Below are 12,335 nucleotides of genomic sequence, written 5' to 3'. Positions count from 1 at the left end.
TTTCGTGTCCTGCATGTGACTGAGATCAGGGTTTTAGAGAAGATAAACTGTAATTATTTGTGGTTCTGTAATTTTGTCCCAGTGTTACTATTTAGGGTCTAAATATTCAAAGATACTGAGTATTCCCAGTTCTAATCGGTTTTAGTGAATTCACCTGAATGTTGGCTCCTACTCACTGTCTGAGTGCTGTGTTCAGTAATTGCCAGTATCTGGACGTTTGTCCTATGTTAGAGTTTTTCTATTGTAGGAAGCAAAATTGCTGTCCCGTTCTTGAGTGGGGGACAAGACTTTTCTTCGTGGATTTCTCTAGAAGTTTGTTCATGAGCTTGTGAGGTAACGTGTTTATACCTCTCATGGAGGCCCTTTTACTGTGACCATGCTACGCTGTTTACCTTTAAAAAGTGGGTCTTTCAGACATGCCCTACTCTTCAGACTGAAACCTTGAGGGTTGCACGTGGAACCTGGGTGATTTTACTTGAAAGTGAGGGCTAGTGTCTCTGTACTCTCAGGTGGGATACTTGTTTCTTGTGGGCACTTACAGTGGAGAAGTGTTTCTGCCAAGGACTGTAGAAGACAGAACTATGAAAGGCTGGGTATTTCCTCCTTACAGCAGCAATAACGAGTTTCTGTTAAATGCCTCCAAAGAAGTGAAACAATCATTGAGCCCTATTACAATTGTGGCTTATCAAAGTGAAGACGTGTTTTGTATTAGCCTTTCTAATAGCAGAAAATAATATTGTGGTTTCAGAAGGGGTGAGTTCCCTGTTTGGGTTACAGAATATCCAAGTTGGAAGAAACCAGTAAATACAGTAAACTTAGCAATTCAAGCTCATTTTCCCACATTTCTCGTCAGCTGTAGCATAGCTCCTGTTTCTGAGGCTTGTTTTGTTGATGTTTCTTGTTTTCCCCTTGTTAGCAGCATTGGTTACCTAGTCACGTATCTGTGCCTGTGTTCCTGGAAAGCTCTGGTAAGCTTGTTCAGGGATAGTAAATTGCTTTTGGTTCTTGGAGATTATTACGTTGAGCTGTATTAAAGGTGGTAATTGCATTGATCTGGCATAGTCATGTTATGTGACTTGTGCCAGAAGGTGGTTGCATGTGGCGTTGCAGTGGCCAGGGTGATATGGATCCTAGTGGATTTTTTTTTTTCCTTCTGTTCAGGCTAAACTCTGTCTTTACTTACCTTTAACCCCTACTCACAGTGTTTTCACTGTATAGTTTTTAAAAAAGCACCATACACCAAGATCCTGGCTGGCTTTACGCTGGTTGCCTTGGTCCTGGTAGGAGAGAGTGCGGTTCTATGCTCAGCAGCATGGCTGTTTGCATTCCTGAAGGAGAAGACCAACTTTGCTTTTTAGGTCAATTAAATATTTCCAAATCTTTCAGGGTGACAAGAAGCTAACACTGTAGGCCTTACATGATAGCTTTTCACAAGGAATGCTGGCTTAATGAATATTTTGTATTTTCTCCACAGGGATTTGGTACTGATACAAAGCCCAACGCAATCCTTTGACCTAGCCCCTACTGACTTTGCCTGAGAGAGGAGAATTGAGCCATCGTGGAAGTGTCTTATGCTGGTACTGCAATGCTGAGTTCTAGCTCGACCACTGTGAAGAATCTTCCTTTGAAGAAGAGGCTCTGTTTCCTGCTGAAACTTGTGTGCTTTGTGACCTCGGTGTTAATATTTTGCGAATTTTTGATTTATTATGTGGTAATTTTTCAATGTCGATGGCCAGAAGTGAAAGGTGGAGCTCACATGGGTGGAAAAGAGACTTCGACTTCAGTCCTAAAAGCCATAATTTTAGCTGATACTCACCTACTTGGTGAAATCAAAGGACATTGGCTGGATAAGCTGAGAAGGTAATCATTTTTTTGAATAATCTCTTATCCTGGTTTTAGAGTTTTTAATAGTAGCTAATGGGAGAGGAGTGTAAAACCAATGTTGTACTTTTAAGAAGCACGCATGCTGCCTCTGACTTGCCTGTCTGGATCTGTGCCGGGTAATAAAACAGTATTGAAAGGTTAATGAATGGGACTTACTGAGGCAGTGCAGTCTTGAATGCTCAGGTACTATGTGGGTGTAGATGCCTGAGCATTTTTGGTGGGTCAGATAAGTCTTTTCTAGTATGTAACGATTTTATAGGATGCCTTAAAAATGAGCCAGATAACTTGGCTGTCCCAATAGTTAATATCTTTAATTACAGAGATGAGGAAGCTGGTAGTTTGTCTCTGTAGTAGAAGAATCGGAAGCAAAATCACATTTAAAGGCAAAGATAATTCAATCTTCTGCCTACAAAACCATATTTCTGTTAGTCCAAAAGAAGAAAAATCAGAATGCTGAAAGTACCAATTCCACCATGATACAAAAATCAGAAACTTTTGCTGCAGAAACAATAGTGTAGTAAAACATGCAATAATTCACCGTTCTAATTAATTACCGTTTAATGGAATTGTAATGAAAAATAAACAAGCTGGTTTTTCTTCTTGCATGAGTTGGTCCTGATTGTATTGTGGTGGAATTACCCACCAGGTAAGATATACCTACTGTACTTAAACCTGATTTCTAGATATTTAATTTGAATTTCATATTAGTGCTTTCTGTGTGTTGGAGCCATCTTCCCATTCCTGCCAGGCTGTGTTTGTGTGTTCAGAGTTGAGGATTCGGAAGTTAGGCGGTGATGAATGAGTCTGTGTTTTCCTTTCAGGGAATGGCAAATGGAGAGATCTTTCCAAACTGCCGTATGGTTATTGCAGCCAGATATTGTTTTTATTCTGGGGGATGTCTTTGATGAAGGAAAATGGAGCTCACCTCAGGTATGGCATCAACAGCTCTTTTATTTCAAAAAATGAGGATTTGTTGAAGGAAATGGATGACAGAAGAAAGACTAGGTATGCAAGGCTTTGTTTAGTGTTACTACAGTTGTCATGCTGGTAGAAGTTTCTAGTATTTTAGGTACAAATTTAAATGTTGTGGTTCTTCATTTTTGGTAGTATCTTGACACTTTTGCCCCTCATATAAAATTTAAAAAAATGTAAATGTCTCAGTCTGTGCTTCTGTATTATGTACTTGTGGTGGGTTGACCCTGGCTGGGTGCCAGGTGCCCACCAAAGCCACTCTGTCACTCCGCTCCTCAGCTGGGCAGGGGAGGGAAGATGCAGTGACAGGCTCCTGGGTCGGGATAAGGACAGCGAGATCGCTCAGCAGTTACCGTCACGGGCAAAACAGACCGGACTTGGGGAAATTAGTGTAGTTTATTACCAATCAAATCGGAGTAGGATAATGAGAGAAATGAAAACTAAATCTTAAAACACCTTCCCCCCACCCCTCCCTTCCCCCCAGGCTCGACTTCACCCCCGATTTCTGTCCCCCCTCCCGCCCAGCAGCGCAGGGGGCCGGGGCCGGGGGCTGCGGTCAGTCCATCACACGCTGTCTCTGCCGCTCCTTCCTCGCAGGGGGAGGCTCCTCACACTGCCCTGCTCCAGCCTGGGGTCCCTCCCGCGGGGACAGTCCTCCATCAGCTGCTCCGGTGTCAGCCCTGCCCACGGGCTGCAGTTCTCCACAGCCTGCCCCAGCCTGGGTCCCCGCGGGGTCACGGGCGCTGCCAGGACCCTGCCCCAGCCTGGGCTTCCCACGGGGTCACAGCCTCCTTTGGGCACCCACCTGCTCCGGCGTGGGGTCCTCCACGGGCTGCAGGTGGGGATCTGCTCCACCACGGCCCCCCACGAGCTGAGGGGCACAGCCTGCCCCACCGTGGGCTTCACCACGGGCTGCAGGGGAATCTCTGCTCCGGCGCCTGGAGCCCCCCTGCCCCTCCTGCACTGACCTGGGGGGCTGCAGGGCTCTGCCTCTCACATAGTCTCACTCCTCTCTTCCACTGCAGTTGCTGTTGTGCAAGTTTTTTTCCCCTCTTTAAATGTGTTACCCCAGAGGCACCACCACCATTGCTGACGGGCTCAGCCTCGGCCAGCAGCAGGTCCATCTCGAAGCCAGCTGGCATTGCCTCCATTGGACACAGGGGAAGCTTCTAGCAGCTTCTCACAGAAGCCACCCCAGCAGCGCCCCTGCTACCAAAGCCTTGCCATGCAAACCCATCGCAATACTAGTCCCCTTTGATACTGTCAAACAGCATTAATTTCTCCATTTGTGTTCTCATGCAGGCATGGGCAGGTGATGTCAGGAGATTTCGGAAAATGTTTAAGTATCCAGTTTCTACCGAGCTAGTGGTTATTGTTGGGAATCATGACATTGGATTTCATTATGAGTAAGTCTTGTCTGTGAAAGTACGCAAGTGTCAAGAATGAAATGTCAGCATGCATACAGTAACTGATTTTCTGATTGACCTCTTGTGTGGTCACACAGAAAGTTTTTGATCATAACCAAATTAGAAGGGATTGTAATTTAGAGCAAGACCTTAAATGGTATCCATCTGCACACAGTGCACCCTAGGAATAAATTTTAGAGCAGGTTTCGGGATACTTTTATGCTTCTCTGAGCATATGTGAAGTTGTTCAGAGCTCATCTTTCTGCATTGGCAGGGAAGACTTGAAGCTGCTTTTCCTTGTGGTGGGCCTCCTTATCTGAAAAGCGTTTAGTCTGAGCATATTCCCTTTCCTGCTACCTCAGCACAAAAGAGTGTGAGTGCCCCTGCTCTGCTGTACTTCTGTAGGATGGTTGTGCTTACACTGGTGGCACTGGGACAGAGTACACGATGGGTGTCAGAGCACCCCTGTGAGTTTGAATGAGTATGTGAGCTAGATAATGGAGCAGCAAGCTGCATGAATTGCCTGCAACCTGTAAAGCAACTGTGTCAGGTGATTTACAATGCCAATTTCTTACTTCAGTTGTATTTTTCCTCTTGACACAGAATGACTACTTACAAGGTAAATCGATTTGAGAAAGTTTTCAACTTTACTTCAGGAAAGCTAATAACTCGAAAAGGAATCAAGTGAGTATACTCGAGCCCCCCCCAATGTTTACAGTAGTGATTACTGAGTTAGAAGACCAGAATAATGAAAACTGAGAGCTGGAAGTGGAATTTCTAATGAAATATTATAGGAATGCTTAACTTAAAACATTTTTTTTAGATTTTTTTAATTTTTACTTTGTACTAGCTTATGATATGTTAAACACAAAACACTTTGTACAAACCTGTAGTTTGATATTGAGTGGGAGCTGTACTTTGAGCTAGGTAAATTGCAACAATTTCCTTTTAAATGGAAAAGTACTGTGGCGTCAGAATCAAATTCTCTGGTTTGCCTTTTTACTTCCTTGCAGCTGGTAATGACCCATGGCTGTAAACACAACAGAATAGGATTCAGTAAAGAAACACAAATCAACCCCCTCTGTGCTTACAAGTAAAGAGTTTAATTAATCTTAATACCTTTATTCTGCAGAACTTAACTCTTTTTTGAGGGATATGGGAACATAGCAGCTGCTTGTCCACGGTTTTCCACAGGGTGGGGTAATAATGCACAAGCAGGTTTTGGCTCAGAGTAGATCTTGTTGTAGAGCTGTCCTCACAGTGGTGTGTGTCTGCAGTTGTCCTGCCGTGTACCCTTTCTGTTACTTTTAGATACCATGCAGGAACCCAATGAGGGAAAGTGATAGCGGGCTTGTGGCAAAGCATTTGTCTTTAAACCTCATATAAATGAAGGGAATACCTATTGCCACTCTGTTTGGCATGTATACCATCAGGTTATAATCATTCATGTAAATGTAAGATTCAAAACCTAGAGGTTTGTGCTTGTTTCCTTTAATTAAGCAAACATTAAAAACATTCTGAACAGGTCTAGAAACGGTGTGTCTTTTTTAGGAAGATTTACAAGCTTAATGAATGTTTAGTATAATGCTATTGTTTATCATGCAGATGTGGGGTCTTCTAGATATGTATTTCAGCTGCTTTAAAAATAGTTATTAAGGAGTATCTCCACTTCCCCTTTGATAAAAAAAAGCACAGCAGAATTCTTGCATGCTGTTGCAGATTGTATGTCTGGTATCATATTCATTAACTGAAATGAGTTGCATTATTAATAAAACATTGCTAGATGAACTTATTTTACAACAAATTTGTAGTTTAAAACGCAGCTTAAAAAGAATTAATTTTTTTGTTGTTTGTTTTGATGAGTATCTCTTAAGTAGAGGCATTCAGCTCATTTATGTCTGTATGAATGTACTGAATTGAACTGGGAATGTATCTCTTGAGTCCTGAATGAATGACTAAAATGGTATGAATCTTGTGACAGAAGTTCGAAGTTGATTTGAAATCTACCGGGAAATCTTTTTCTATTACAAATAAAATCCTATTTTCTGCATGAGAGATCGCAAAATACAAAACTGTTTGTTCAGGGTAGCCAGCCGAATGCAATGCTGTTTTGCTTTTCAGTTGTTCTGAAGAAACTGAATGTCTAAAATTATGTCTCTGAGGTTTAAAATGTGTTCGGGGAGAGAAGCAGGTTCTCCTTTCAGTCAGAATTCAGCTTAGTGGGCTTCTAACATTCCACTAGAATACCACTTAATACTGCTATGATATACAAAAAATCTTGAAGTGTAAACATGAAGCATAGCATACGGTATATTGTGCAACCTGATTAACAACTGACTATAAAGGAGCCTACCAGGTATAGAAACAGCTACACTATGGATACCCAGAAGAGGATTTTTAGAGCATGTGATTTCAGAAGCCGTTACATTCTGCTGTTTTGTTGAGTGTTTGGAAGACTTTGAAATACTTGGGCTTTATAAAATAAGGTTTATCCCACATGTGTGCACGAATAACAAGTTCTCTCCTGTCCTCCCCACTTCCCTTCTCTTTGCCCACTCCCTGGGATTTTCCAGCTTTGTCCTAGTGAACAGCGTAGCCCTGGAGGGTGATGGCTGTGCTGTCTGCCGTACCTCGGAGGCAAAGCTTGTGGCACTTTCTCACAAACTGAATTGCTCCCAGCAGGTGAGAGTTTATTAAAGATCCGATTATAGCCAGCAACTTGGCTGCTGCAATGGGAATACTGATACTGCAGTGACAGGATATAACTAAGGCTCTCCTGAAAAAGTCTGCTTCCAATTTCATATTGCAACTTGCTAGGAAATCTTCCTTCTCCTCATTTGCCTCTTACCGTTTTACTTAACTGTTAACTGTGTTGCTTTGTGTGAATGGTGTTAACTTCCTCAGGCTGCCAACAGACAGAGGGTGTCATTTCCTCTGTTCCAAGGAACGGCAGAAGTTTCTGTAACCCTCCGTTTGACTTGAGATACATAATCCCTGCATTTATGCATATTGCTGGTCTATATCCTTCAAGCTAGCCTATTCTTTTAGTTTTCTGATTCTACTGGCGTCCTGTCTTGATAGCCTAGTAATGTTTTAGTTGTATTTTTTTCATCAAATCCAATTGCTGCTTGTATTTCATTTCATTCCTCTTTTTCATAGGCTGACTGGAAACATGGTAGGCAGCATGGCTGACTGGGTTGGCAGTCAATCAGGGAACCAGCTCCCAGTGGAAAAATCGCCAGATTCTAACTGCTGTCTCTCTTGGGCTGCCCTAAATCTCTTTGCCTTGTTTGTGCAGTGAGATTCTGCTGTTGCTTTCGGCATTCAGGAAGAGTGCAACCGTATTTACAGCATATACAGAAAGGGGAATTAAAGCATTTCCCCTTCTATCCACAGCAGAGGCTCTTAAAAGTTTATACAGAATTTAAACACTGTACTCGGAGCTGCTACCGCTTTTGACAAAGAAACCAAAACAACAACCCCCCCAACCCCTCAAAACCTAGCTATTGTTTAATTCCCTTCCCCACTCCTGTGGTACACATAGGTGAAGACAACATGTATGGGTTGATTTTATTCACAGAAACCAAGTTATTCCAACAAAAGATGCAGTGATGTGGAAAAGCTTCCAGCTTCAGAACCCATCCTTTTACAGGTGTGTTAGAGGTGGGGTAAGGCAACATGTTGACATGTTCTTAGAGTATTTGTTACTGTTCCAGAAAGGCTGGACATTAACAACTGATCCTTGCTTTGAATTTCTCACAGCATTACCCCCTCTATCGGAAAAGTGATGCTGAATGCACTGGAGAAGATTCTGCTCCTGTAGAGGAGAAGAACATCCCGTTTAAAGAAAAGTATGATGTACTGTCTCAAGAAGCATCACAAAAGGTTTGATTTATTGGGAACTTGAGTATCAGTGTGAGTGGGACACAAATGTAGATAGATATAGATTAAAAAAGATTTGGAAGGAGTGTTAGCTGAGACAAACAGACCACAGCTGCTCCCGCTTTAATGTGGCCTTTGAGATGCTGCTTGTTAGAGCTGCTCCCCTGAGGATCATCGCGATTACGGCCTTGCTGCTGCTGGGTTTCCCAGGTACAGGCCGCAAGCCCTGGCGCTCTTAAGTCTTCTGCAGTGCTGTTACCTCCAGTTTAGCATTTTGTAGCATTACATACCGTGTAGATTACTGACAAACCTAGTAGAAAGCCATGATTTTCCAACACTTTGAAAGCACTGCTTTTGCTGACTTAGCAACTACAAGAAAATGTAAAGTCAAAGTATTCCGTAAAAATCTAATGGTCAGTATTTGTTTCCTTCTGCACAAATGTCCTCACTCAACACAGGCAGTGCAAAAGTCTCCCTCAGACAAGAAAACTGCATTGCTTTACTAAACCCAGGGTTTTTTCTATTTGTGATGTCAACAGGATACTATTGCCTTTATTTTTCTGATCCGTATGGCCAACAAAAAAAAAAAAAAAAGTCCAGTATTTGGGATGAGGGCCAAAGGGGTATAACTGTTACAGTATCAACTTGTCTTATGCTTTCAAAGGATATCAGAATCGTCATAATTTCATTCTGCTAGAAGGTGGGAAAAAAAGGGGTTTAAGCTCAAGTTCTTTCTAGTTATGACTTAATTTTTGCACCTTATCATTTTCTGCTCTAGCTCATATGGTGGTTTCATCCCCGTTTGATTCTCAGTGGGCATACGCATAGTGCTTGTGAAGTGCTGCACATGGGGAACATTCCAGAAATCAGTGTCCCGTCATTCAGTTGGAGGAATAGAAACAATCCTAGTTTCATCATGGTAAGTTTTTAATTTTTTTTATTTTTCTCAGATAACTTTCATAAATAAATCAACATGGCAGTCAGCTATATTTTAAAACTGATTCTACCTGTAAAAACAAAAAATAAAAAAATTGCCTACCCACCCAACCCACTCAGTACACTGCATCCACTTTATAAAGTACATCTGTGGGAGCCACATGTTCTGTGTGGTACAAAGCAATGCTGTTAAAACATCTGATTAGTATCTGGGTACAAGCATCTAACATTTTCTTATAAAGAGGGTGCATTGTAAACTATTGACTTGTAAAAATAATCAGTATTGTGCACTGAACAGTAGAAAGACTAGTTTGGCTTGGTTGATTTACCAACTATGAAAACAAGACTGTGTCCACCTCAAACTCTCTTGCATGGTGATCGTGGTTTTCAAACTTGTGCATTAACCCCTTCACACAGTGAAAACATTTGTCACATGCCAATAGTCTGCCGCCTCCTTTCCAATTCACATTTTATACAGTGTGTTGGTTATGCTCTTGCAGGCAGTTCCAGTGCTCAGTATATCCTTAGAGGTAAATCAATTAGTTCCCCAGTTCAAAAATAAAACAGAACTCCTAGAAACTTGGAGTAAGAAGCAAAACCTACAATCTGTTTACAGAGTAGTCTGTGACTTGGGGGGCGGGGGGTGGGGCGGGGAAATCTTTCATGTATTTTTTACTGCTGTTGAGTTTAGGCTGCTTAATACACAGACAACCCCAAACTTCTAAATTCATTTTATGCAACTGTTAATATTTCTTGTTGAAAGTAGTTCTGTTTATTCCATATTCCTGAGAGTAGCTGCCTTCAAACTACACATGCTCTCTGCACATGCCAGACAGTGCATCTTCACTGCAAAACAAGAGGTTGGCTAATTAAAGCTGCATCGTCTTCACTACTGTTTTAACTCAGCCTCGGTCCATTGTAAACTTTAATTTGAACTGCAAAGTCAAGCCAAAACCCAGTGAAGTTCTCTGCTGCTGAAGTTCACGTTCGTAATTTGGAGTAGCCAACGTGTTTTTTGCAGCATGTACTGGGTAGGAGGAGGGCTTGGGGGGAGGACGGGGCACATTCACAAAGCCTAACTTTAGCTTGGGAAGGCTCCTTCCGTGTGGATTTACAGCAGCTGAAGTTAGGCTTCTCTTGAAGGCAGATCAGATGAGGAGCCCAGCTCTCTGTTTACGCTAGATGGAACATAGGGAAGATTGGCCTCTGGGCTAACATTAGCCTGGTGAGTATTCCAGTTAGTGCCCAGCACCGCAAGGTTATGGACTCTTCGGCCCCCTGGAGAAGGCACTGGTACTAGGAAACTGGCCCCAACCCTTGCCACCCAACACAGAATTTAGAAATTGGAGATCTGACAGTTGTGGTGTTTACTCCTGATTCAGAACCCACTGTAACAGCAAAGTGACAGTCTTCATTTCTTTTCCAGGGCAGCATAACACCAGCTGACTTCTCCCTCCAAAAATGCTTCCTTCCGTACGAGAGCAGAGTCTTTACTATATACTGTGCAGCAGGTGCTCTGCTTGTAATCCTGATACTAGCTCATTTTCAGCTTCTCACTCCACCATTTTATTTTGCTCAGCGTTTAATCAGTAAGCATAAAGCAGTATGAAGAGCCAGACATCTGCATTCAGTCACTGAAATACCAAAGCTGAGAACAGTCAAACATCAGACTATATTCATGCCAGCAAATGACCTAATTTGATTGCTAGTCTGAAGGCAGGTTGCATTTACACATACCATAGAAGTCCTATACAGCTGATATGACTACTACAGGATAAATAATTAACTGAAATGAACGTTTCATGCTGTACAAAAATACTGTATTCGACAATCAAATGAGTCCTTTTCCTGCTATAATTTTTGTATCAAATACGTATATTAAAAGTGTAACTGTACATTATGTAAATCCTATAGCCTCATCACTTATCTGCACTAGTGTCTTACCCTGGCGGAGGCTCAGTCCTGCAAACTGGAAATGTTTCTCTGTTTTATTGCTGCATGGCCCTTCTAATGTCATACTTCTGTTTGTTAGGGTCAGGCAGAAACTAGATACATCAGCACTGACAGATGTGGATTTCCGTAACCTTTTTAGGATGTCATATGTAAGGGACTGTGGTTTGGGACAAGAAATCTTCCAGTTCCTGACACATTGAATCGTTAGCTGACTACAATTTGCAGCTATCGTCTACCAGACAACAATGGGGAGAAGCTTGTGGATCCAGTTTGCTGATACACACTTGAAACCTGCTTAAAAAAAAAATAGGGCGACACCTCAAGCTGCTATTTTTAAAAAGATGTGCTATGATGAGCTTAAAAAAAGAGGGCCCTATTGCATCCCAGAGATCTGTGTGGTGAGGGGCCCTCCAGTTGCCGATCTTCTGCAAGAAGGAAGGTCAAATACAGCTGCAGTAACATTATCCTATGCCTTGGCCCTCAGTCTGCGGACAGAGAGGGACAGGAACGCGCCTTATTTTAGACTCCTGCAGGGCCACTGAGTTCTGTTAACTTTACTGTAGCGTCACATTCTGAGCTGCACTAGCTCCTCCGTGGGGAGGCGGAGGCTGCCAGCCACGTGGCGGTGCACCCCGGAGCTGGGCCACAGGCACCCGCTGGGATGGCAGCACGGAGAACGTAAAGTCTGAGCTCAGCGTCTTTGTGTGCCATGTGTGAGGGAAGCTGTGACAAACCTACTGCTTCTCCGCACCTGCCCCAGAAAAACCAGAGGGACTATTCCACACCAGGACCAGTTTTCCTGCTGACATTCCTGCAGAGGCTGGGAGCTCCAACCGGAACTCCTGGGCTGGGGGTTGTTTTTAAAGAAAAAAGACTTCGCTTTTGTTATTCGCTCTATTACTGTCTTTGGCATGGGAAGCAAAAGAATCTTTGCATTTGGGCATTTTGTGTATTATTAGCTTATTCCACCCAGCCTTTCACTTTCTGGGCAGTCTCTGATGACTAAATTGAACATACAGATCTCAAAGCAGACACATTTCTGGGAAGAGGAAATGGTCATATTATAGTATTGGAAATGGGATTGTTTACTGTCAAATAGACACAATTTCTCAATTAAGTCTGTAGATGACTGACTGGGGTTTAGAACCAATACCGATGCTTATAGTAAGAAGTTAATCAAACTTGCTGATTTATATGCCAATGTGGGGAATGTGTTGGCTCTTAATCTCTCTTTAAATTTAAAATGAAGTGGGGGGAATGGTCCAAAGTGTGGTAAAACACTCTATAAAGTAATGTAGTCTA

At 42.6% G+C, this 12,335-nt stretch overlaps 1 protein-coding gene across 7 annotated transcripts in view; it reads left to right on the top strand.

The window, feature by feature from the left end:
• MPPE1 (metallophosphoesterase 1) overlaps positions 1-10,980 on the top strand; it is a 32,564-nt gene extending 21,584 nt beyond the window's left edge. For all 7 annotated transcript variants that reach the window (XM_080378116.1, XM_080378114.1, XM_080378117.1 and 4 more), the window contains 9 exons: positions 1,475-1,860; positions 2,706-2,814; positions 4,159-4,262; positions 4,866-4,946; positions 6,836-6,944; positions 7,843-7,914; positions 8,025-8,147; positions 8,923-9,063; positions 10,507-10,980. In XM_080378116.1, coding sequence (XP_080234242.1) covers positions 1,586-1,860; positions 2,706-2,814; positions 4,159-4,262; positions 4,866-4,946; positions 6,836-6,944; positions 7,843-7,914; positions 8,025-8,147; positions 8,923-9,063; positions 10,507-10,689 — 1,197 coding nt within the window. In that variant the 5' untranslated portion in view covers positions 1,475-1,585 and the 3' untranslated portion in view covers positions 10,690-10,980. The remainder of the gene's footprint in view (positions 1-1,474; positions 1,861-2,705; positions 2,815-4,158; positions 4,263-4,865; positions 4,947-6,835; positions 6,945-7,842; positions 7,915-8,024; positions 8,148-8,922; positions 9,064-10,506) is intronic.
• Positions 10,981-12,335: the final 1,355 nt, after the last annotated feature.

Source organism: Falco punctatus, assembly GCF_963210335.1.
Source record: "Falco punctatus genome assembly, chromosome: 3".
Classification (NCBI taxonomy): Eukaryota; Metazoa; Chordata; class Aves; order Falconiformes; family Falconidae; genus Falco; species Falco punctatus.
The sequence above is the reverse complement of the archived record's forward strand: the minus strand, read 5'-3'. Positions and strand labels throughout refer to the sequence as shown.